This window comes from Sparus aurata, unplaced genomic scaffold (assembly GCF_900880675.1).
Source record: "Sparus aurata unplaced genomic scaffold, fSpaAur1.1, whole genome shotgun sequence".
Classification (NCBI taxonomy): domain Eukaryota; kingdom Metazoa; phylum Chordata; class Actinopteri; order Spariformes; family Sparidae; genus Sparus; species Sparus aurata.
This window is the reverse complement of record NW_022045165.1, coordinates 37,581-63,445: the sequence shown is the minus strand read 5'-3', so window position 1 is coordinate 63,445 and position 25,865 is coordinate 37,581. Positions and strand designations below refer to the sequence as shown.

General features: G+C 43.2%; 1 protein-coding gene and 2 long non-coding RNA genes across 9 annotated transcripts; all 3 read left to right on the top strand.

Annotated features, from left to right (window-relative positions):
- The first annotated feature begins 1,018 nt into the window (after positions 1 to 1,018).
- Positions 1,019 to 1,741, top strand: LOC115578109 (uncharacterized). Its single transcript, XR_003983376.1, has 3 exons — positions 1,019 to 1,096; positions 1,235 to 1,359; positions 1,596 to 1,741. It is a non-coding gene; the product is annotated as an uncharacterized LOC115578109 (long non-coding RNA).
- Positions 1,742 to 12,592: 10,851 nt separating this feature from the next.
- LOC115578106 (uncharacterized) lies at positions 12,593 to 16,423 on the top strand. 7 transcript variants are annotated; one of them, XM_030410934.1, is made up of 10 exons: positions 12,593 to 12,652; positions 13,436 to 13,472; positions 13,588 to 13,890; positions 13,999 to 14,191; positions 14,310 to 14,411; positions 14,562 to 14,653; positions 14,875 to 15,029; positions 15,117 to 15,303; positions 15,545 to 15,763; positions 15,869 to 16,423. In XM_030410934.1, coding segments are annotated over exons 2-8 (897 nt in total). In that variant the 5' UTR covers positions 12,593 to 12,652; positions 13,436 to 13,470; the 3' UTR covers positions 15,167 to 15,303; positions 15,545 to 15,763; positions 15,869 to 16,423. The 7 variants fall into 7 exon arrangements, with proteins under 7 accessions (XP_030266794.1, XP_030266796.1, XP_030266799.1 ...); XM_030410936.1 differs by lacking the exon at positions 13,436 to 13,472 and having other exon boundaries at positions 12,599 to 12,652; XM_030410939.1 differs by lacking the exon at positions 13,436 to 13,472 and having other exon boundaries at positions 12,635 to 12,652; positions 13,624 to 13,890.
- A 1,889-nt stretch (positions 16,424 to 18,312) lies between these two features.
- LOC115578112 (uncharacterized) lies at positions 18,313 to 19,035 on the top strand. Its single transcript, XR_003983379.1, has 3 exons — positions 18,313 to 18,390; positions 18,529 to 18,653; positions 18,890 to 19,035. It is a non-coding gene; the product is annotated as an uncharacterized LOC115578112 (long non-coding RNA).
- Positions 19,036 to 25,865: the final 6,830 nt, after the last annotated feature.

Genomic DNA, 25,865 nt, shown 5'->3' with positions numbered 1-25,865 from the left:
CACACACACAGGATTCTTTTGTCCACGAGGTGGAGACAGGTGACCACATTTAAAAACAGTTTAGATTTGTGAAAGTCAGTCTCAGCCACACCTTCTAAACAAAGAGACACATATATGTATCTATCTATGTATCTATCTATTTATCTATCTATCTATCTATCTATCTATATGTATATATAGGAGCAAAGGAGAAAAAAGAAAGAGAAAAGGAAAGAAGTTAACAAGTTAAAAACACAGACTATCAAAAGGGAAACAGGGAAGATAAAAGTCAGTTTGGCATCACAGCTCGAAGGGGCAACATCTCCTCATATAAAAAGCCATACTTACCTTGTGTCTCCTGGCCTGATGAAGACCCAAATAGGGTCGAAACGTGGCCATCTGCAGAGACACACAAAGAAAAAGATTCATCTGTAAAAATAAAGGCAAACAACAAACAAAAAAATGACAACAAAATGTCAATCAACAGAAAAACAATAAAAACACAAAAACGAAATTAATACTTGACATAACAAAGGCTACAAAACAAACTATTATTAATGGATACTGCAACTGCCACACTTGGCTGTGCAAAGACGCAGCAGAAAACACCACAAGTGCTGCAGGCGCACAGGTGATGACCTCTTGCACTGCCCCGGGAGCAAGCTTGCTTAAATATCCTGGGAGACGGACTGCAGCAAATGTGATGAATCCAGCACATGTGATGATGCCACAGGACACAGTGATAGTGGTGAGAATATATATACATATATATAACTAACATGAACTACTATTTAATACATAAAAAATTAAAACATTGTAGAAATCCTAAATTTACATATTACCAGGTGTGTTTTTCTTATTTATTTTTCTTCTATGAAATACTGTTAACCTGGTGGCCATTGGCTGGTGAAGTGATCCGTGCCTCGTCAGGTCAGGGTTGCCAGTCCTGTAAGGCAAAGGCAATGCATACGAATTTCTACGTACAGGAATCTTTCACCTTTAACAGTGGGCGGAACTCGGTGGCTGGATTGCCAGGGAGGTGACCCCAGGCGTTGGGAAAAAAATCACCTTCTCTGACAGCTTTGAGCAAGCTGTGATCAGTTTAGCATTGGAGAGGGTGAGTTGAGTGTTTTTTGCTTGTTTGTTTGTTTGTTTGCTTGTGTGTTTTGTACCTTTAAGTGAAGAAAACCATTTCCACCGACGACTGACTTGAAAAGAAACATCCTGACAAATTTTTTTTCCCCCCCACCAACAGTGGTTTGCGGCCTATCTCACCTGCATCAGGCCCTCACTCCAAAGGAGGCTGGGGCGAGCTGCAGCAGGCCAGGGCCTTTTTTTCCTGGGCAACACAGGAGATGTTGTGGCTGGTCTCTGGAAGCAGTGAGTTTACTTCTCATTTCTTAAACAGGGCTGAGCCAATTTCACTCATTAAGCAACCACAACTAGCAGGTTGCTTATGTAACTTGTTAAATGGTAATTATTACTGCTAGTATTGTGAGTTGGTTTGTTCTTCACCTCTGACCAGGCATACTGCAACCACTCAACATAAGGTGGGAGATAACAATACATTTTTGTCTGTTTCTGTTGTTCTTCTCCCCCTCTCCTCCACAACACAGTTACCAGAAGAGACGAAGGGGGACCCACATTAGCCGTCCACTGCGGGCCACAGTGTTTGCTCTGATTTGATTGATGCTGATGTTTTTTTTGTTTTTTTGATACTTGTTCTTGTTATTGCTGCTGTTGTTTGTGTTTATATTGTTCATACGTGTTGCTGTTGTTTGCTTTTTATTATTCACATTTGTTTTTGTTGTTACTTGGAACTGTGTTTTAAATAAACGTTTTTGCTGAGAAGCAAAATGCCTTGAAGTCTTGTTAACATTAGATTTACATAAAGAGGGTGGCAAAAAACAGTGAAAAACACATAGGCACTGTCTTTTCTTTAACTAATTTATCTGAGAAACAAAGGGTTCAGACAAACATTGCAGGTGACACGGAATGCATTTCATACTACCAGGGACACTGAGCTGATGAAACGAGTCAAGTATGGCACAGTTTGGACATGATTATACGATGAAACACTAAAACACTTGACTTCCGCTAACAGTAGTCTTTGGCTTCCATTTATTGCATTTCCATTTCATTTCAGGTGAAAAACCACTGCTTTTTCATGGTTTGTAAGTGGTGTGCTTCTAAAATCTACAATTTCATGATTCAATTCCTCCTTTTGTCCACTAGGTGGAGACAGGTGACCACATACATATATATATATATATACATATATATATATATACATATATATATATATATATACATATATATACATATAGCTATATAGCTGTCTTTTGTGTGCTTCAAGTCATCAGGTGCTGCCTGTTGCGCTTGATTGTGCATTTACTACAAAAAAATTAGTCCCAGAAATTCAAGGTTCACCTCTAAATAATAAGGTGTCCCTGGTTTTTCACTGACCTTCTTCTCTCTCAGCACTGACGCACCTGTCTCGGAGAAACCGCGGCGGAATACTGGAACATCGCTGCGTCTCAGCTCTTCCCTCTCAGCTGCTGTGGCAGAGTGTCGGTGCCTCCCTCCATGTCCACCTTTGAAAATGACAATGTGAATCGTGCCAACTGCATAGAAGCATGAAACCTTGAATGTGTTGTTGGAACAAAGGGAGGCATTGCTATTTCAAGTTCAGCTGTATGGTGCGGACTCTTTGGTTTAGCTTTAGTGATTCTGGAGATTCTTCAAGACACCAGAGGATCACAGAAGCTTTAAGCCTCCACGCCTCGTCAAGGCAGAGCCCATGTGGAGGTTACTCACTGTAACTACATATACATATATATATATATATGTATATAGTAAAACTATGTATTGTAAAACTTAGTGTATGTATATATATATATATATATATATATATATATATATATATATATATATATATATACATATACATATACATACACTAAGTTTTACAATAAATTGCATGTGATACCATGGAAGCAGTTACCTGTTTTACTTACCTGTTGCAATTCAGCAGTAAGTATAACTGTTCATGGGTGGCGCTGCCGGATACAGTAGTTTGATTCCATGTTCGTATTTGTCTCTGACCTGCTTCTGTCCGTGAAGAGGTAATCCAGCACCATAAGGAGGCTTTTGAGAAAAGTGGAAGTAGTTGAGCTGATGCTGGAGACTGCCACCATTTCCTCTCGTCCATTAACCACACCAACACGTTCATCTTTCTCCAATACTCCTGCCAGGTTTTGCTGTCGGCAAATAAGAGGAGACAAAGAATACACAGCAAATGTTTGAATGCATTAAATATGCATACCATACATGCTTTACAAGCCACACATTCTGGTACTTGTAGAATGCACAAATGAGAACATATTAGAGCTGATTTCACACCAGTAGACCTGTTTTCTTATTGTTTTTTTCCCCCACACGCGTAATTTTCGGTTCGGGCCACTCTGAAAAGTCGTAATTCACCAGAGAAACTGCTAAATTCACAGTGTTCAGGTAAATAATACAAGAGACACAGCAAATAAGTCTGCACTTGCCAAGATACAATATCTCATATTTACATATGTCAGATGGATGTTCTTGTGTTCAAAGTTATTCGCTTGTTTTTGATGTGTGCATAAATGGGATGATCTTAAATTGATCATTTACATGTCATTTTGGTCCTAAAATTGAGTTAACAAATGTTAAACTAAGAATCGCTGCAAAATAAAACAGCTGGAGCTGTTGACTGCATCCAGAAAGGCTGAAAACAACACATCTCATACTGTATTAGAAACCAGAAATGAGCTGCATTGTTCTCTACAATTCTGGACTACCTCTGTCCAGCAGGCACCTCTCACAATTACCTATATTCAGATGAACCTGGCAAAAAACATCATCCAACTTGAGTTTCTTTAATCTTGGTCGTTTTTCTCCTCCGCCATACTAACCCTAACAATAAATCGCATCTGCATACTGTGATACCATCGAAGCAGTTCTCTGTTTCACTTACCTGTTGAAATCTGGATGTGTTTACTGCATCCAGAATGGCTGTGTGTGTCACAGCTGACCTCTATGTTAGAAATAAGAAGTCGTCTGTGCGCACCAAGCCATTCAGGAGCATCACCGTCGAGAATGTGCCAGACAAACTGCTAAATTCGTGAACTGTGTTCAGGTAAATAATACAAGAGACACAGCAAATAAGTCTGCACTTGCCAAGATACAATATCTCATGTTGACATATGTCAGATGGATGAGAGTTATTCGCTTGTTTTTGATGTGTGCATAAATGGTATGATCTTAAATTGATCATTTACATGTCTTTTTTGTCTCCACTTGTCCTGGAATCTTAAAATTGACTTAAATGTTAAATGTTAAACTAAGTTATTTTAGTTCTAGCTCTAGCTGTCTCCAAAAATCTCTGCAAAATAAAACAGCTGGAGCTGTGGACTTGAGTTCATGGTGGTCGTGGTGTGTGTGTGTTTTTGTATATTTACTTCTTATTGTTATTATTTTCCCTTAAAAGACAGGTATTAAATTGGGTTTTGAGTTAAAATCAAAATACTAAGGTATCCCTGGTTTTCACACTGACCTCCTTGTCTCTCAGCACTGGTGCACCTGTCTCGGAGAAGCCGCGGTGGAATACAGGAACACTGCTGCGTCTCAGCTCTTCCCTCTCAGCTGCTGTGGCAGTGTCAGTACTTCTCTCCATGTCCACCTTTAAAAATGACAATGTGAATCGTGCGCCTGACAGCCGAACAGAAGCATGAAACTGCGAAGCATTGTTGCAAAACAGGGAGGCAATTTCAGTTTAATTTTAGCTGTATGTTGTGGACTCTTTGGTTTGGCCTCTGTGATTCTGGAGATTCTGAAACACACCAGAGGATCACAGAGGCTTTAAGCCCTCACGCCTCGTCAAGGCAGAGTCCATGTGAGGGTTTTTTTTTTTTATTTTTCCTCATTTTCAATATACACGATCACATACATATATTAATATATATTATATATATGCATGTATATATATATATATATAAACTTATTTTTGGTATATATTAGTTACAGTACAGTATATATGTATGTGTGTGTGATTTGCTGTTGCAATCGTTGACTTATTTATTGTATGAGTTCAAAGTAGTATTCAATTATCTCCACTGATGCCACGGTTAGCCACAGAGGCTACAATATGTCACAATAAGAAGAAGAAGGAGGAGCTGGGTAGCAAGAAGCTTTCCTGCATTCATGAGGAAGCGACAGCGGATGATGCATGTGCAATAGACGAAATGAAAAAAAGGAAGGAAAATGTTTTGCCGTTGCATTGTGTGACATCAACCGTGGCATCAGTGGAGATAATTGAATACTACTTTGAACTCATACAATAAATAAGTCAACGATTGCAACAGCAAATCACACACATACATATATACATATGTATATATATACATATATATATATATATATATATATATATATATACATATATATATATGAACATATATACATATACATATATATATATAAACATATACATATATATATATATATATATATATATATATATATATGTATAGCTATATAGCTATCTTTTGTGTGCTTCAAGTCATCAGGTGCTGCCTGTTGCGCTTGAAGACATCAACTACTTTGAACTTATACAATAAATAAGGCAACGATTGCAACAGCAAATCACACAAACATATATACATACCAAAAAAAATACAAATACAAAATTCAAACATTGCAACAGCACATTCTTTTCTTAGCTATCTTTTGTGTGCTTCAAGTCATCAGGCGCTGCCCCTTGCGCTTGAAGACATCAACTACTTTGAACTTATACAATAAATAAGGCAACGATTGCAACAGCAAATCACACAAACATATATACATACCAAAAAAAATACAAATACAAAATTCAAACATTGCAACAGCACATTCTTTTCTTAGCTATCTTTTGTGTGCTTCAAGTCATCAGGCGCTGCCCCTTGCGCTTGAAGGCATCAAATGTTCTTACTGGCAACTTTCTCTTCCTGCATGTTTGGATGTATTCCTGGTATGCAACTTTGTGGGTGACCTGGGACTCTTTGGGAACGAGCGATTCCTCATCTGCGGTCCACTCCTGCCGAAAGTTGGCCGGCAAGCACGTGGCAGCCGGCACCGCTGCGGGCCTTATCTCATCCTGGTCATCGACCGCTTGGACATCTTCCAGGGGCTGGACACACTTAGTCGCCTCACTGGGAGGTGCTCGGAGGGATGGCAAAGGGGTCACACGTTTCTCCAACTGTTAAGAATATATGAACGACAATAGCTGTGACGACAACAAGCATTGTTATAATGACAATAGAAATAACAACACCTTCGTTTGCACAGCAGCTTAAAAAAGACAAAGTCACAGGATGCTTTAGATAAAAAGAGCAGCTACTACTACTACAAAGAAATAAAGATGTAAATAGATAAAAAAGACAAATAGCATATCAAAAACAAGTGCTGTGGAATGACACGGACAGGCCAGCTAATGCATACCTTATACGGGACAGACGGATGCAGTCTCCAGATCCTGACATTTCTCACTTTTTCCAGGTTGAATTTCCCCAGGATGAGTAGCTGCTGAAGTCGGGCCTGTGACACACCTCCCAGGCTCATCTGCAGGAGAAGCTCTTTCAAGTGTACAAAGTCAATGTAAGCTCCATTCTGTATCAAAGCAACGCAGGAGATGAAGGTGAGTGTGTTGAGGAGCAAACCTCCCTTCATCTCCTTCGGGAGCCTCTGTAACACTGTTGCCATCCAAGGCATGCCATGGTCTCGGTACACCTCCAGGTGTTTTGAAAAGCAGAGGGAGCGCCGCTCAATCTCTGAGAGAACTTGAAGTGTGTTGGAGGCGACGTGAGACATTTGTAGGATGGACTGATCTCCGTGGCTGACCTGAATCCAGTCCCTGTAGTTCCACTAGATCCTTTTGGTGCTGCGAAGGTCTGTGAATTTGAATCCTGGGAAGAAGATGATGGCCTCAGCGGTGAAGCCTTGGACCAGGCACTCCACCACATCCTGCCCTGCCTCACTCACCAGGGTGCGCGCCCTGCTGAATGTGTGTGGGACTGGGAAGCTGTCTTTGTTGGCGAGGTCCTCGGCCAGTTTCTTGACATCGGTCGCACCAATCAGCCTGCCAGGGGGAGTGTCTGCCTTAAGGGAGGTCCAGGGAAGCTGATCGTCGTAAAGATCCCCCAGCAGGACCCTTATAAGGGCTGCCCCAAGCACGGCCGGTCCAGCTTCCAAACACTGACACAGTGCCCAGATCCTCTGGATGCGTGTTTTTTGTAGCTCGTCCCTGGTCCAGTGATGGAGGGGAGGCGGGGACTCTTCCAGACTGGCGCTGTTGTGGGGTGCCAGCCCGATGAAACCCCTCTCGTGGCTCACGCTACGTTCATTGACTGTGCTGGTTCCCAGGCTGGCACTGAGGGTGTTGTCAAGGACTGACAAGGGATGGCCGAAGAAGAGATCCTCCAGGGCCAGCTCCGCCTGAAATGCTTTCCAAGAAGCGTGGTACCTGCCAACGCCCTCGCTGTCTCGCAAGGACTGTCCCAGGACGCCGGCCAGGTGGTTGACAACATTCCTCAATGTGGATAGGAGACCCTGGCCTTCCTCTCTGTCCTGGAAGGGCACCAGCAGCGCAAGGTCAAGGAAAAGCTTCTGCAGAGCGGAATGATCGAAATAGTCCCACGGGTTAATGTCAAAGGGAACATCTTTGCCATCAAAACGCACCACCTGCTCGATGCGGCATGCCACTTGACACGCCAGGCGGCGGCTCAGGTCCCGGACGTACCTGAGGTACGTGTGTGCCCTGCTGGTGAGGGTGGTTATGAAATTTGGGTGGGACAAGCCACAAGTTACCAGAACCCCACTCACGGGGTGTTTGAATGGCTGGCTGTAGTGAATGTGCGGAGCGTCGGCGTAGAGCTGGAGGAAAGTTACTTTGCCGGTTTTTGACAGCACGCTCATTAAGTCCTGGCCTATGTCCATACCTAGATTGTTCAAGTTTGACTGGAAATTGCACGTTTCGTGCATTCCCAGTGTCGTAAAGAGTGACCCCCTCATGCCAATCAGGCCAAGCAGACCATAACGAGAGAGGAGGAGATGCGTGTCCTCCTCTCTCCAGCCAGCACCTTTATGGCAAGGTGGACTGATAAGGACACCACTGAATCCTGGGACACCAAGTCGCTGATTTGCAGGATGTCAGTGTCCCGCTGGCCAAACTGCCCAAGGGTGGCGATGACGGTCAAGAAGTAGCAGCTGTTGGCCTTCTCCACTGCCTTGTCCAGGAGGCTAAGAATGAAGGGTTGATCCACCCTGAGGACTCGGAAATAGGCCAGGTTGGTAGTGCCCTGCTTCTGTACCGTGGGGCGCGACATGTCCATCGGTGTCAGGTTATTCAGGTGTCGGCAAAACTCGTCCGTCACGTTTCTTAGCAGTTCGGCCGCAAGAGGGGCATACAGACTCGGGTTTTGCAGCCTGAAGTCTGGCTCTGTGAGGCAGCTGGGGACAGCGCAAAGCGTGAGGACGTAGCCTCCCGCGACGTCCGCTATTTTGTGTCCGAGGCTGTTCTTCAGGGCCGCTATGCCTTTTGGACTACAGTTTGGCAGGTACACGTTCTTTTTCAAGTAGCTATACTGCTTTTTCGGCGTTTTGGCATTCCCCAGGGGCAGGTTCAGATAGCACACGTCCGCAAATAAATCCCTCATGTGGCGCACATGCATCACGACGCCGTCGATGTCGTACGTGTATCTGAGGCAATGGTGATTAGTGGGGCTGGTGCAGTGTATGGGGAGCCGGAAATCGGCGTGAAGGAATCCCCCAATGTCGCTGTGGTGGCCCAGCTCGGCGAGGAGACATTCGGTATTGTCTGACGCAACGCTGAGGAAGTCGGTGTCCGTGGTGTCCGGGGTCTGTTGTAGGGGAGATAATTGGGGACTCACGGGAGCCGACATCATCTCGATCTGCTGCGTTTGTAATGGAAGACAGAAAAAAGTGATGACATCATATTCTACTATGAATACGTCTAATCAAAAGATACCCAACAGCAAACAAGCTCACAAACAGTAACACCTTGCACAGCATGTAAACATGTTGGGGCCAGTTTACACGACACACACTCAATACATACACACATTGCCCATTGATAACAGCCCATGCTAGACATCGGGGCTGGCCGGTGTTACTTAATATCAATGTCACTATTGATTGCAGCTTTTACCCGCATTGTGATGAATCAACAATCATTTCACGCATTGCTTTTAGTTAAGCTTGACCATTAAAGATGAATTGAGATGGTTGGGTCGGCCTGGAGATCACTCCACGGACTAAATTTAAATAGCTCTCTCTGTGTCTCTCTGACATTTGCAACACTACACAAAAGCAAAACCCCAACTACATCAGCAAAACGATTTGACAAAACTAGGTCCAGAAAATTAAAAGATCACAATGACAATGATTTGATTATCAAGGTCAGTGTTAGCATTGGATTGAAAAGATTCTCGGGATTAGATTGGAGGCCCACATCGTGCACCCTGAGCCACGCGCTCCGGCCGGCGCACCACACCAATGCATTTATTCATCTATGGGTAAAAAAAACAACAAAAAAACCCATAAAACACGAAAAATCAATGAATGAATATGTCCTTTAAAAGTTGTAAACTACTATCTAACTCTGTCTGACTCCTCACGGACTTTGCACAAGTTGTTACATCGTAGTTACCGAGCCTGTCCCTGCAACAAAATGGCGAAACAAACGTCGCGTATGTAAAATAATTAGGCTTATGACCTTTGGGGTAATGTGCATGACTTTGTTTATTTAATAACAACAACCGAGAAGGAAAGGCCAACAACATAAACTCACCTTGCTGAGCCAACGTGAAGCGAGAATTTAAAGACTATCGGTATTAGATTCTGGGCGCATTTAGTGCGCCCTGAGTCACGCGCGGAGAGCGTGAGCCACGCGGAGCGCATGGCTCATGGCACACACGGAGCGCATGAGCAACGCGGACCTATTCATTTATTCATCTATGTGTAGAAACACCATAGACACGATACATTAATAAATGAATACGTCTTTTAAAAGTAGTAAACTATTATCGCACTCTGTCTGACTCCTCGCGGATTTTGCACAAGTTATTACATTGTAGCTACCGAGGCTGTCCCTGCAACAACATGGCGAAAAAACGTCCGTATGTAGAAAAACTAAGCTTATGACCTTTGGGGTAATGTGCATGACTTTGTTGATTTAATAACAACAACCGAGAAGGAAAGCCCAACAACATAAACTCACCTTGCTGAGCCGATGTGATGCCTCGTCCTGGTAGTCCCGGTGGCCAGTGGCTGGTCAGATGACCCGTGCCTCTCGTTCGCTGTCTGTTGTGTAAGGCAAATGCAGTATGTACATAACAGTGGGCGGAGCTCGCGGTGTCAGAACCGCGTCACAGCGTAAGTGCCAATCTCAAGTCCAGTTTCAGGACCATTTGAGAACTGCGCAGAGCGAGAGGTCACAACCGCGTCTGAACAGGTAAAATGATTATCAATTATGCGAACATGTAATTTTCAGATGTAAGATATTACCTTAATTTCCATCAGCATCAGCTTATTTGCTATGGTAACTTTAGGATTGTGACACTGCTGAGGCCGAATGTGTGCGTGTGAGCAGGTATAATACTACTACTTCTACTACTACTACTAATAATAATGATAATAATATACATTTTATTTTCAGGTGTAAAACGTTATCTTAATTCACACCAGCATCAATGTATTTGCAACTTTACAGCGATACTTTACGATTTTATTCATATTTTATGTCTTTTTTGGGAATTTAGGTAATGGGGTGTGTGTGTGTGTGGGGGGGGGAGTGTTAACTTAATTCACTCCAGCATCAATGTATTTGCTACTTTACGGCGATAGTTTATGATTTTATCCATATTTCATGTATTTTTGGGGGGGGGGGAAGTTAGGTAATGGTGGGGGAGGTGCTGCGCAGTGCGCCCTCAGATACGTGCTGATGGGTAATAAATAAGTGCATATGAATTATAAATTTTTCCAACATTTTATTTTCAGGTGCAAAATGTTATCTTAATTCACACCAGCATCAATGTATTTGCTACTCAACCGCGATAGTTTACGATTTTATTCATATTTTATGTATTTTTTTGGCAGGGGAGTTAGGTAATGGTGGGGGAGGGGCGGCGCAGTGCGCCCTGAGACACGTGCTGATGGGGATTGAATAAGTGCGTATGGATTATACATTTTTCCTACATTTTATTTTCAGGTGTAAAACGTTATCTTTATTCACACCAGCATCAATGTATTTGCAACTTTACAGTGATACTTTACGATTGTATTTATATTTTATGTCTTTTTGGGGAATTTAGGTAATGGGGTGTGTGTGTGTGTGTGGGGGGGGGGAGTGTTATCTTAATTCACTCCAGCATCAATGTATTTGCTACCTTACGGTGATAGTTTACGATTTCATTAATATTTTATGTATTTCATTTGGATTTTATGTAATGGTGGGGTGAACAAGAAGTTGCCAAACATGCGGAATTTGTCAAATGTGCTACACAAAATATAGCATAAACAACATGACATGGCCACAGTTTTTGGCCTGATGTTGGTGTTGTAAACATCTCAGTTGCAAAAAATTTGAATTTACTTGGCTTTGTTGTATGTGTCAGGCTTTACATCAGAGGAGGCTCGTCCATAGAGGCAGAGGAGGTTGGTCCTCCTCTATTTTTGGGAGGCAAGAGGAAGATCCATTTTTTTTAAAGACAGAGTAACTGGTTGAAATAAATCATTACCAAATCTCAGTATCATTTATACAATATTATATATATTATATCATTAAAAAAGTTTCTTCTTTGGAAGAAAATCCACCTAAAACGGTTGAACAGTGTCAGCTGCAGACGGAGGAGACAGAGCAGTCTGTGAGAGGAGCAGGGAGCAGGAAGGTGGGGGCTAGAGGAGGACGGAGGGCTTCTGTCCTCCGTGGGAGGGATCTCCTTCCATTCACTCAATGCATTCAGGATTTTTTCATGCTGATCTATGATTGGCTAAGACACGTAAAATGACGCGCTAAGGGAGGACGTCCTCCCTTACCAATCAGCAACCAGAATACAAGATTGACAGCAGGTTGGTCCAATAACAGTTCCCAAATTTCATTCTCACATTTATACAGCCGTAAACAAAAAATACTTCTATGTACCGTATTGACCCGAATATAGTACGAGTTTGTTTTTTGTTTTTTTCGATTAAGATTATGTGAAAAAGTGGGGTCGTTTTATAATCGGGGTCTAACCGTTGACACATGCTGATAGTTGCCTGGGTCGCTACGCGACCGCAACGGCAGAGGGCGCCATCTTGTTGTAGAGACGTCACTGACACTGTGGCTGCGGTTATCTGTCAATCACAGCGGAGAAGAAGTGACAGGAGATGAAAAATGGAGAGACGTGGTGATTTTACGGAGCAAAGTGGATCAAGTGTGGCAAGTTAACAGACATCTGAGGCGGAGCTATGACGCTGATTTTAAGATAATGAGATCAATGCAGCGGAGGCGCCAAACAACTGTCAACCAGCCAAGAAATATGGAGTAACGGAGTGTAACGTCCGAAGATGGCGGGTCCAAAAAGACCGTCTGAAAACGCTAACAGTAAGAGAAAAGCTTATCGTGGTCCTCTAAGCGGCCACTTCCAAGAGATTGACAGGAAGGTGTGTGAGTTTGTTACTGAGAAACAAATTTTGGATATCAGAGTCTTTTTCTGAAGATTAGTCTTGAAAAGAGGGGTCGTCTTATTATCAGGGTCGTCCTATATTCGGGTCAATATGGTATTTTACAGTTTTCACTGCCCGCCATGCTCGGACAAGAAATATGGAGTTTTCAGCGATATCGGAATCGGTTTCAAAGGAAAAATAAGCACATTTCTGATAGAAAAAAAAACTGTTGGGAGAAATCAGAGCGAAGCAGTCAGAAAAATAATTCATAGTTTTCGTTTCGTTCGTCCTGCTGGACGTTAGCGGCACGACCGGGCGATTGTGATGAGTGATGTGTGTGATGTCCTGTGCTGTCGTGAAGTATGTACATTGATTGCTGTGGTAGCACAGTGAGTAGAGCAGGTGACTGGGGATCAAATTCCGGAAGGGGTATACAGTGTTATTTTTTTTGTCTTGTATATTAGCCATTTAATAAAATGTTTTTTAAAGAATTCTTATAAGTCATTGTTTTATTGCTTAGTTTTCATTGAATATAAGAAAGTAGGGATAAGTAGTTGACTTGTATAAAATAACATGACACCGTGGACTGGTTTTCCTCCTGTCCTCCTCAATTTTTTCAGTCACCAGCCGCCACTGCTTTACATGGTTAACTGTGTGTGTGTGTGTGTGTGTGTGTGTGTGTATGTGTGTGTGTGTGTGTGTCGACATTGTGTTTCCACAGATAAGGCTGGTGACACCAGGAATACATTGTGACTGATGTAAGTGAGACCTTATGTGCTTGTGACTGTACACTTCACCTGACTAAAATTAGGAGAAGGCAGTGCAGATGCTTACATCTGATGAATGCATTCTCTCTGTCCTCTGTTTCGGAAGGGAGGTCCCTGACAGGCGAATTGTTTATTGCTTCAGATGCAAGAAGGGTTATGATGCACTGCCCGTCCACCTCAAAAGGGTATGCATGAAAGACAACACACAAGCAGAACGGGATGAAGAGCTTAAGCAAGCCAAGCTGTCTCAGAAAGAATGGACTAAGTTTGGCAGACGCTGGGAGTACAAGGACCTGTGCTCCACAGTTCCAGACGAAGCGTCTCGCCAGTCCCTAGTTCACCTTCTCCGGAGCAAAGGCTTCTTTGTTGTCGGTGAAGAAGCGGAGGGCCCTCAGGGTGCAGAGCTGAGGTTGGTTATGCTTCTGATTGGATGAACATTTAAGGTGACTCTTTTTTTTTTTTTTTTTTTTAATGTTTCAAATGTGCATCGCTTTAATGAATCTGTGACGCACGTCAGCTCTCAGGAGAAGAGGAGTTCGGAGCACCAGCGTCTGCTGGACTTGGCAGAGGATTGGATGGAGGAAGCATGCCACAGGCTCCAGACGGGGGAGCGCCTATCGCATCATCATATTACGATGTACCGCTATTTCTGCATGGCCACCCTGTTGAAGAGACACGGCATAGCCGAAAAGATGGTGGCGGACTTCAAAGTAAGCATGCGCTTATTCCAAAGTTCCCTCGACACTGTTTCTGTTTCCTTGCAACTTTGACTGTCGTACACTTCAAGTTGTTTGTATCCTTACCTGCAAAAACAATCCCCCATCACAGCTGACGGAGTGGTACGACAGGCAGCTGACCCCCGGTATCGGAGCAACTATCAGATTCAAAGATGGCACGCAGAGAGCTGTTATCAGCGTAGATGAAGATAGAGTGAGTTGAGGGTTTCCTTGGGGTGTTTTGGTTGTGTTTTTGTTGTTGTTGTTATTGTTGTTGTTTTTGTTTTTTTTTTACATTCAAGTAAGGAAACCATTTCCACAGACTTGAAAAAAACATCTTGACATTTCATCTCCCACCTACAAGTGGTTCAGTGCCTACTTCACCTGTTTCTTCCTGGGGAGCACAGGCCTTCCGGTGGCCAATCCAAGGACCGATTTGCACCGTCTGTGGAAGCAGTGAGTGTGCTTTTCTTTTCTTAAACAGGGGTGAGGCCATTTCACTCATTAAGCTTCCAGAACTAGCAGGCCGCTTTTGTAACTTTTAACTGGTAATTATTAGTGCTAGTATTGTTAGATGGCTTGTTCTTGACTTCAGACAGGGCATATTGCAACCACTGAACGTAAGCTGTGACTTGAAAATTTATTCTTCTCTGTCTCTGTTTTTTGTTTTTGTTTTGGTCTCTGTCTGTTCCCCCTCTCCTCCACAACACAGCTGTCAAAACATTGCCGGGGGACAGGTCCCGAGCCGTCCGTCCGTCACGTCCGAGGCGGCTGAGAGTTCCGAGGCCGCGGGGACGTCCGAGGCCGCGGGGACAGCTGACCAGGACAAAAGGTAAACACTGTCTGTTTCGGTGCCGACGGCAACGCGTCCGAAAGTCACAACTGCCCGATTGTGATGGGTGCTTTTCTCTTCCTGCAGTTCGGCGTCAACGAAAGGCTCATTTGATGACGGACAGGAGGCTTTCGTGAAATAATTCCCCGTGACGATCCGTTCACCCCCCCCCCGTCCAAAGACGACATCACCGACGCCGGATTTGGAGGTGAACGGACCCATTACTTCAAGTGGAGACGCATGCAGTACGAGAAGCGTGTGCTACATGTCGCTGGTAGGCATCAGCTTTGTCTTTGTCCAAAACATATTGTATGCTGTCTGTGGAAAACTTTCTTACTGTCTCAATATGACTGCATCTTCTTTCGTCATCGCCTGTGTGACTGACACACACACTGACTGCCTGACTGACAGTGACCTTACTCACTCACTTACTCACAGACCTTACTCACTGCCTCACTCACTTGTTCACTCACTCACTCACTGCCTCACTCACTCACTCACTCTTTTCCTCCCAGCTTCCTGTGGCAGGCAGTGTCCGAAAGAGGAAAAAGTGAAAGCCATCGCCACGAAGGAGGGGTGGCTGACAAATGTCCCCTCTTTCACTGATGTGCTTCAAGCGTGGGTGTCCCCTTTAAAGACCGCCATTGAGGAAAATGAAGATATCATGAAGTCAGTGGTGGAGCAAAAGTGGAGGGGGATTGCCTTAAAAGATTTTGGAGAACCAAAGGGTAAAGGTGAGGAGAGACAGAAAAGCACAACTTTCCTGTAAGGACTTTGCAATGGCCGCTAAACAACAGCTGTTTATGTGTTGGTTTTTTTCCTGTGCTCTTTCTGTGCAGGTGTCATTGCCACCATGCCCTTCTCCAAAGGGGATGTGATATGCGACTATCATGGAAAGCTCCTATCAGAACCTGGGTGGAAGAAGAGGATAGAAGACCTGGAGGAGGGAGCGATGTGCTACCTGTTCTTTTTTAAGGGCAGGTTCGGCACGAAGTTGTGCCTGGATGCGCAGACCTTCCCCTGCGAGTGTCACCCTGCCAAGGACACTTTCGGCAGAAGGATGAACCACTCGTGCAAGGCTTTTAATGTTAAGCCCGTGGTCTTCCGACTTAACTTGCCAGACGGAGCCAAAGACTCTGTCCTCTTCTTGGCCACCAGAGACATAGCTGTTAACGACGAACTGTGTTGGGACTACGGAGTAAGGCGGGCGTCCTTCAAAGGGGAGGGCATGGACCTGGATTGGCTGGACGATTAAAAAACATGTGTGCTGTGTGTGATGTTTGGGAAGTTGTGGGGACTGTTCTAGTCAAGTTCATGTTATTTTTTGTTTGTTTGTTGTGGTTTGTTGTTATGATGACCATGTTTTAAATAAATGTTTTTGCTTAGAAGGAAAATGCCTTGAAGTCTTGTTAACATTAGATTGACAAAGAAAGGGTGACAGAAAAAAGTGAAAAACACAAAGGCACTGTCTTTTCTTTAACTAATTTATTTGAGAAACAAAGGGTTCAGACAAACATTGCAGGTGACACGGAGTGCATTTCATTCTACCAGAGACACTGAGCTGATGAAATGAGTCAAATATGGCATAGTTTGGACATGATTATACAAGGAAAAACAAAGGCGATGTCCAAGATGAAACACTAAAACACTTCACTTCTGCTAACAATAGTCTTTGTGTTCCATCGATTGCATTTCCACTTGATTTCAGGTGAAAAACCGCTGCTTTTTCATGGTTTGTAAGTGGTGTGCTTTTAAAATCTACAATTTCATGATGTGGATTCAATAGCAGCACTGTATCACATCTGCTGGGGATGCTGTGTGATGATCTACCTCTCTTGCAACAGACAAAAGCACATACGATGCACTGCACCGGGTGCAAGCTTGCTTAAATATCCTGGGAGACGACTGCAGCAGATATGATGAATTTAGCACAGGTGATGTTGGTGGTGCTTCACACGACACCCTGTGGACGTGGAGTTGCACTGCAACTGCCACACTCAGTGATTTGTCAGTGCAAAGACGCAGCAAAAAACACCACAAATGCAACACAGCTGGACTGCTGGGACACACTGTACACCTTTAAGTTTGAATTACACTTTATCAGTCTGCCAGTGACCTTCATATGATTCTCCTTTTGACAACTTACAGTTCAGCCACATGACTCGTGGCAAAATACAGCTGTGAATGCTATATAATGAACACACTGAAATGGATGTCTATCACAAACTAGTCCAAAACATCTCAAACCACACACACAGACACACACACACAGGATTCTTTTGTCCACGAGGTGGAGACAGGTGACCACATTTAAAAACAGTTTAGATTTGTGAAAGTCAGTCTCAGCCACACCTTCTAAACAAAGAGACACATATATGTATCTATCTATGTATCTATCTATTTATCTATCTATCTATCTATCTATCTATCTATATGTATATATAGGAGCAAAGGAGAAAAAAGAAAGAGAAAAGGAAAGAAGTTAACAAGTTAAAAACACAGACTATCAAAAGGGAAACAGGGAAGATAAAAGTCAGTTTGGCATCACAGCTCGAAGGGGCAACATCTCCTCATATAAAAAGCCATACTTACCTTGTGTCTCCTGGCCTGATGAAGACCCAAATAGGGTCGAAACGTGGCCATCTGCAGAGACACACAAAGAAAAAGATTCATCTGTAAAAATAAAGGCAAACAACAAACAAAAAAATGACAACAAAATGTCAATCAACAGAAAAACAATAAAAACACAAAAACGAAATTAATACTTGACATAACAAAGGCTACAAAACAAACTATTATTAATGGATACTGCAACTGCCACACTTGGCTGTGCAAAGACGCAGCAGAAAACACCACAAGTGCTGCAGGCGCACAGGTGATGACCTCTTGCACTGCCCCGGGAGCAAGCTTGCTTAAATATCCTGGGAGACGGACTGCAGCAAATGTGATGAATCCAGCACATGTGATGATGCCACAGGACACAGTGATAGTGGTGAGAATATATATACATATATATAACTAACATGAACTACTATTTAATACATACAAAATTAAAACATTGTAGAAATCCTAAATTTACATATTACCAGGTGTGTTTTTCTTATTTATTTTTCTTCTATGAAATACTGTTAACCTGGTGGCCATTGGCTGGTGAAGTGATCCGTGCCTCGTCAGGTCAGGGTTGCCAGTCCTGTAAGGCAAAGGCAATGCATACGAATTTCTACGTACAGGAATCTTTCACCTTTAACAGTGGGCGGAACTCGGTGGCTGGATTGCCAGGGAGGTGACCCCAGGCGTTGGGAAAAAAATCACCTTCTCTGACAGCTTTGAGCAAGCTGTGATCAGTTTAGCATTGGAGAGGGTGAGTTGAGTGTTTTTTGCTTGTTTGTTTGTTTGTTTGCTTGTGTGTTTTGTACCTTTAAGTGAAGAAAACCATTTCCACCGACGACTGACTTGAAAAGAAACATCCTGACAAATTTTTTTTCCCCCCCACCAACAGTGGTTTGCGGCCTATCTCACCTGCATCAGGCCCTCACTCCAAAGGAGGCTGGGGCGAGCTGCAGCAGGCCAGGGCCTTTTTTTCCTGGGCAACACAGGAGATGTTGTGGCTGGTCTCTGGAAGCAGTGAGTTTACTTCTCATTTCTTAAACAGGGCTGAGCCAATTTCACTCATTAAGCAACCACAACTAGCAGGTTGCTTATGTAACTTGTTAAATGGTAATTATTACTGCTAGTATTGTGAGTTGGTTTGTTCTTCACCTCTGACCAGGCATACTGCAACCACTCAACATAAGGTGGGAGATAACAATACATTTTTGTCTGTTTCTGTTGTTCTTCTCCCCCTCTCCTCCACAACACAGTTACCAGAAGAGACGAAGGGGGACCCACATTAGCCGTCCACTGCGGGCCACAGTGTTTGCTCTGATTTGATTGATGCTGATGTTTTTTTTGTTTTTTTGATACTTGTTCTTGTTATTGCTGCTGTTGTTTGTGTTTATATTGTTCATACGTGTTGCTGTTGTTTGCTTTTTATTATTCACATTTGTTTTTGTTGTTACTTGGAACTGTGTTTTAAATAAACGTTTTTGCTGAGAAGCAAAATGCCTTGAAGTCTTGTTAACATTAGATTTACATAAAGAGGGTGGCAAAAAACAGTGAAAAACACATAGGCACTGTCTTTTCTTTAACTAATTTATCTGAGAAACAAAGGGTTCAGACAAACATTGCAGGTGACACGGAATGCATTTCATACTACCAGGGACACTGAGCTGATGAAACGAGTCAAGAATGGCACAGTTTGGACATGATTATACGATGAAACACTAAAACAATTGACTTCCGCTAACAGTAGTCTTTGGCTTCCATTTATTGCATTTCCATTTCATTTCAGGTGAAAAACCACTGCTTTTTCATGGTTTGTAAGTGGTGTGCTTCTAAAATCTACAATTTCATGATTCAATTCCTCCTTTTGTCCACTAGGTGGAGACAGGTGACCACATACATATATATATATATATACATATATATATATATACATATATATATATATATATACATATATATACATATAGCTATATAGCTGTCTTTTGTGTGCTTCAAGTCATCAGGTGCTGCCTGTTGCGCTTGATTGTGCATTTACTACAAAAAAATTAGTCCCAGAAATTCAAGGTTCACCTCTAAATAATAAGGTGTCCCTGGTTTTTCACTGACCTTCTTCTCTCTCAGCACTGACGCACCTGTCTCGGAGAAACCGCGGCGGAATACTGGAACATCGCTGCGTCTCAGCTCTTCCCTCTCAGCTGCTGTGGCAGAGTGTCGGTGCCTCCCTCCATGTCCACCTTTGAAAATGACAATGTGAATCGTGCCAACTGCATAGAAGCATGAAACCTTGAATGTGTTGTTGGAACAAAGGGAGGCATTGCTATTTCAAGTTCAGCTGTATGGTGCGGACTCTTTGGTTTAGCTTTAGTGATTCTGGAGATTCTTCAAGACACCAGAGGATCACAGAAGCTTTAAGCCTCCACGCCTCGTCAAGGCAGAGCCCATGTGGAGGTTACTCACTGTAACTACATATACATATATATATATATATGTATATAGTAAAACTATGTATTGTAAAACTTAGTGTATGTATATATATATATATATATATATATATATATATATATATATATATACATATACATATACATACACTAAGTTTTACAATAAATTGCATGTGATACCATGGAAGCAGTTACCTGTTTTACTTACCTGTTGCAATTCAGCAGTAAGTATAACTGTTCATGGGTGGCGCTGCCCGGATACAGTAGTTTGATTCCATGTTCGTGTTTGTCTCTGACCTGCTTCTGTCCGTGAAGAGGTAATCCAGCACCATAAGGAGGCTTTTGAGAAAAGTGGAAGTAGTTGAGCTGATGCTGGAGACTGCCACCATTTCCTCTCGTCCATTAACCACACCAACACGTTCATCTTTCTCCAATACTCCTGCCAGGTTTTGCTGTCGGCAAATAAGAGGAGACAAAGAATACACAGCAAATGTTTGAATGCATTAAATATGCATACCATACATGCTTTACAAGCCACACATTCTGGTACTTGTAGAATGCACAAATGAGAACATATTAGAGCTGATTTCACACCAGTAGACCTGTTTTCTTATTGTTTTTTTACCCCACACGCGTAATTTTCGGTTCGGGCCACTCTGAAAAGTCGTAATTCACCAGAGAAACTGCTAAATTCACAGTGTTCAGGTAAATAATACAAGAGACACAGCAAATAAGTCTGCACTTGCCAAGATACAATATCTCATATTTACATATGTCAGATGGATGTTCTTGTGTTCAAAGTTATTCGCTTGTTTTTGATGTGTGCATAAATGGGATGATCTTAAATTGATCATTTACATGTCATTTTGGTCCTAAAATTGAGTTAACAAATGTTAAACTAAGAATCGCTGCAAAATAAAACAGCTGGAGCTGTTGACTGCATCCAGAAAGGCTGAAAACAACACATCTCATACTGTATTAGAAACCAGAAATGAGCTGCATTGTTCTCTACAATTCTGGACTACCTCTGTCCAGCAGGCACCTCTCACAATTACCTATATTCAGATGAACCTGGCAAAAAACATCATCCAACTTGAGTTTCTTTAATCTTGGTCGTTTTTCTCCTCCGCCATACTAACCCTAACAATAAATCGCATCTGCATACTGTGATACCATCGAAGCAGTTCTCTGTTTCACTTACCTGTTGAAATCTGGATGTGTTTACTGTGCATCCAGAATGGCTGTGTGTGTCACAGCTGACCTCTATGTTAGAAATAAGAAGTCGTCTGTGCGCACCAAGCCATTCAGGAGCATCACCGTCGAGAATGTGCCAGACAAACTGCTAAATTCGTGAACTGTGTTCAGGTAAATAATACAAGAGACACAGCAAATAAGTCTGCACTTGCCAAGATACAATATCTCATGTTGACATATGTCAGATGGATGAGAGTTATTCGCTTGTTTTTGATGTGTGCATAAATGGTATGATCTTAAATTGATCATTTACATGTCTTTTTTGTCTCCACTTGTCCTGGAATCTTAAAATTGACTTAAATGTTAAATGTTAAACTAAGTTATTTTAGTTCTAGCTCTAGCTGTCTCCAAAAATCTCTGCAAAATAAAACAGCTGGAGCTGTGGACTTGAGTTCATGGTGGTCGTGGTGTGTGTGTGTTTTTGTATATTTACTTCTTATTGTTATTATTTTCCCTTAAAAGACAGGTATTAAATTGGGTTTTGAGTTAAAATCAAAATACTAAGGTATCCCTGGTTTTCACACTGACCTCCTTGTCTCTCAGCACTGGTGCACCTGTCTCGGAGAAGCCGCGGTGGAATACAGGAACACTGCTGCGTCTCAGCTCTTCCCTCTCAGCTGCTGTGGCAGTGTCAGTACTTCTCTCCATGTCCACCTTTAAAAATGACAATGTGAATCGTGCGCCTGACAGCCGAACAGAAGCATGAAACTGCGAAGCATTGTTGCAAAACAGGGAGGCAATTTCAGTTTAATTTTAGCTGTATGTTGTGGACTCTTTGGTTTGGCCTCTGTGATTCTGGAGATTCTGAAACACACCAGAGGATCACAGAGGCTTTAAGCCCTCACGCCTCGTCAAGGCAGAGTCCATGTGAGGGTTTTTTTTTTTTATTTTTCCTCATTTTCAATATACACGATCACATACATATATTAATATATATTATATATATGCATGTATATATATAAACTTATTTTTGGTATATATTAGTTACAGTACAGTATATATGTATGTGTGTGTGATTTGCTGTTGCAATCGTTGACTTATTTATTGTATGAGTTCAAAGTAGTATTCAATTATCTCCACTGATGCCACGGTTAGCCACAGAGGCTACAATATGTCACAATAAGAAGAAGAAGGAGGAGCTGGGTAGCAAGAAGCTTTCCTGCATTCATGAGGAAGCGACAGCGGATGATGCATGTGCAATAGACGAAATGAAAAAAAGGAAGGAAAATGTTTTGCCGTTGCATTGTGTGACATCAACCGTGGCATCAGTGGAGATAATTGAATACTACTTTGAACTCATACAATAAATAAGTCAACGATTGCAACAGCAAATCACACACATACATATATACATATGTATATATATACATATATATATATATATATATATATATATATATATATATATATATATACATATATATATATGAACATATATACATATACATATATATATATATAAACATATACATATATATAATATATATATATATATATATATATATATGTATAGCTATATAGCTATCTTTTGTGTGCTTCAAGTCATCAGGTGCTGCCTGTTGCGCTTGAAGACATCAACTACTTTGAACTTATACAATAAATAAGGCAACGATTGCAACAGCAAATCACACAAACATATATACATACCAAAAAAAATACAAATACAAAATTCAAACATTGCAACAGCACATTCTTTTCTTAGCTATCTTTTGTGTGCTTCAAGTCATCAGGCGCTGCCCCTTGCGCTTGAAGACATCAACTACTTTGAACTTATACAATAAATAAGGCAACGATTGCAACAGCAAATCACACAAACATATATACATACCAAAAAAAATACAAATACAAAATTCAAACATTGCAACAGCACATTCTTTTCTTAGCTATCTTTTGTGTGCTTCAAGTCATCAGGCGCTGCCCCTTGCGCTTGAAGACATCAACTACTTTGAACTTATACAATAAATAAGGCAACGATTGCAACAGCAAATCACACAAACATATATACATACCAAAAAAAATACAAATACAAAATTCAAACATTGCAACAGCACATTCTTTTCTTAGCTATCTTTTGTGTGCTTCAAGTCATCAGGCGCTGCCCCTTGCGCTTGAAGGCATCAAATGTTCTTACTGGCAACTTTCTCTTCCTGCATGTTTGGATGTATTCCTGGTATGCAACTTTGTGGGTGACCTGGGACTCTTTGGGAACGAGCGATTCCTCATCTGCGGTCCACTCCTGCCGAAAGTTGGCCGGCAAGCACGTGGCAGCCGGCACCGCTGCGGGCCTTATCTCATCCTGGTCATCGACCGCTTGGACATCTTCCAGGGGCTGGACACACTTAGTCGCCTCACTGGGAGGTGCTCGGAGGGATGGCAAAGGGGTCACACGTTTCTCCAACTGTTAAGAATATATGAACGACAATAGCTGTGACGACAACAAGCATTGTTATAATGACAATAGAAATAACAACACCTTCGTTTGCACAGCAGCTTAAAAAAGACAAAGTCACAGGATGCTTTAGATAAAAAGAGCAGCTACTACTACTACAAAGAAATAAAGATGTAAATAGATAAAAAAGACAAATAGCATATCAAAAACAAGTGCTGTGGAATGACACGGACAGGCCAGCTAATGCATACCTTATACGGGACAGACGGATGCAGTCTCCAGATCCTGACATTTCTCACTTTTTCCAGGTTGAATTTCCCCAGGATGAGTAGCTGCTGAAGTCGGGCCTGTGACACACCTCCCAGGCTCATCTGCAGGAGAAGCTCTTTCAAGTGTACAAAGTCAATGTAAGCTCCATTCTGTATCAAAGCAACGCAGGAGATGAAGGTGAGTGTGTTGAGGAGCAAACCTCCCTTCATCTCCTTCGGGAGCCTCTGTAACACTGTTGCCATCCAAGGCATGCCATGGTCTCGGTACACCTCCAGGTGTTTTGAAAAGCAGAGGGAGCGCCGCTCAATCTCTGAGAGAACTTGAAGTGTGTTGGAGGCGACGTGAGACATTTGTAGGATGGACTGATCTCCGTGGCTGACCTGAATCCAGTCCCTGTAGTTCCACTAGATCCTTTTGGTGCTGCGAAGGTCTGTGAATTTGAATCCTGGGAAGAAGATGATGGCCTCAGCGGTGAAGCCTTGGACCAGGCACTCCACCACATCCTGCCCTGCCTCACTCACCAGGGTGCGCGCCCTGCTGAATGTGTGTGGGACTGGGAAGCTGTCTTTGTTGGCGAGGTCCTCGGCCAGTTTCTTGACATCGGTTGCACCAATCAGCCTGCCAGGGGGAGTGTCTGCCTTAAGGGAGGTCCAGGGAAGCTGATCGTCGTAAAGATCCCCCAGCAGGACCCTTATAAGGGCTGCCCCAAGCACGGCCGGTCCAGCTTCCAAACACTGACACAGTGCCCAGATCCTCTGGATGCGTGTTTTTTGTAGCTCGTCCCTGGTCCAGTGATGGAGGGGAGGCGGGGACTCTTCCAGACTGGCGCTGTTGTGGGGTGCCAGCCCGATGAAACCCCTCTCGTGGCTCACGCTACGTTCATTGACTGTGCTGGTTCCCGGGCTGGCACTGAGGGTGTTGTCAAGGACTGACAAGGGATGGCCGAAGAAGAGATCCTCCAGGGCCAGCTCCGCCTGAAATGCTTTCCAAGAAGCGTGGTACCTGCCAACGCCCTCGCTGTCTCGCAAGGACTGTCCCAGGACGCCGGCCAGGTGGTTGACAACATTCCTCAATGTGGATAGGAGACCCTGGCCTTCCTCTCTGTCCTGGAAGGGCACCAGCAGCGCATGGTCAAGGAAAAGCTTCTGCAGAGCTGAATGATCGAAATAGTCCCGCGGGTTAATGTCAAAGGGAACATCTTTGCCATCAAAACGCACCACCTGCTCGATGCGGCATCCCACTTGACACGCCAGGCGGCGGCTCAGGTCCCGGACGTACCTGAGGTACGTGTGTGCCCTGCTGGTGAGGGTGGTTATGAAATTTGGGTGGGACAAGCCACAAGTTACCAGAACCCCACTCACGGGGTGTTTGAATGGCTGGCTGTAGTGAATGTGCGGAGCGTCGGCGTAGAGCTGGAGGAAAGTTACTTTGCCGGTTTTTGACAGCACGCTCATTAAGTCCTGGCCTATGTCCATACCTAGATTGTTCAAGTTTGACTGGAAATTGCACGTTTCGTGCATTCCCAGTGTCGTAAAGAGTGACCCCCTCATGCCAATCAGGCCAAGCAGACCGTAACGAGAGAGGAGGAGATGCGTGTCCTCCTCTCTCCAGCCAGCACCTTTATGGCAAGGTGGACTGATAAGGACACCACTGAATCCTGGGACACCAAGTCGCTGATTTGCAGGATGTCAGTGTCCCGCTGGCCAAACTGCCCAAGGGTGGCGATGACGGTCAAGAAGTAGCAGCTTTTGGCCTTCTCCACTGCCTTGTCCAGGAGGCTAAGAATGAAGGGTTGATCCACCCTGAGGACTCGGAAATAGGCCAGGTTGGTAGTGCCCTGCTTCTGTACCGTGGGGCGCGACATGTCCATCGGTGTCA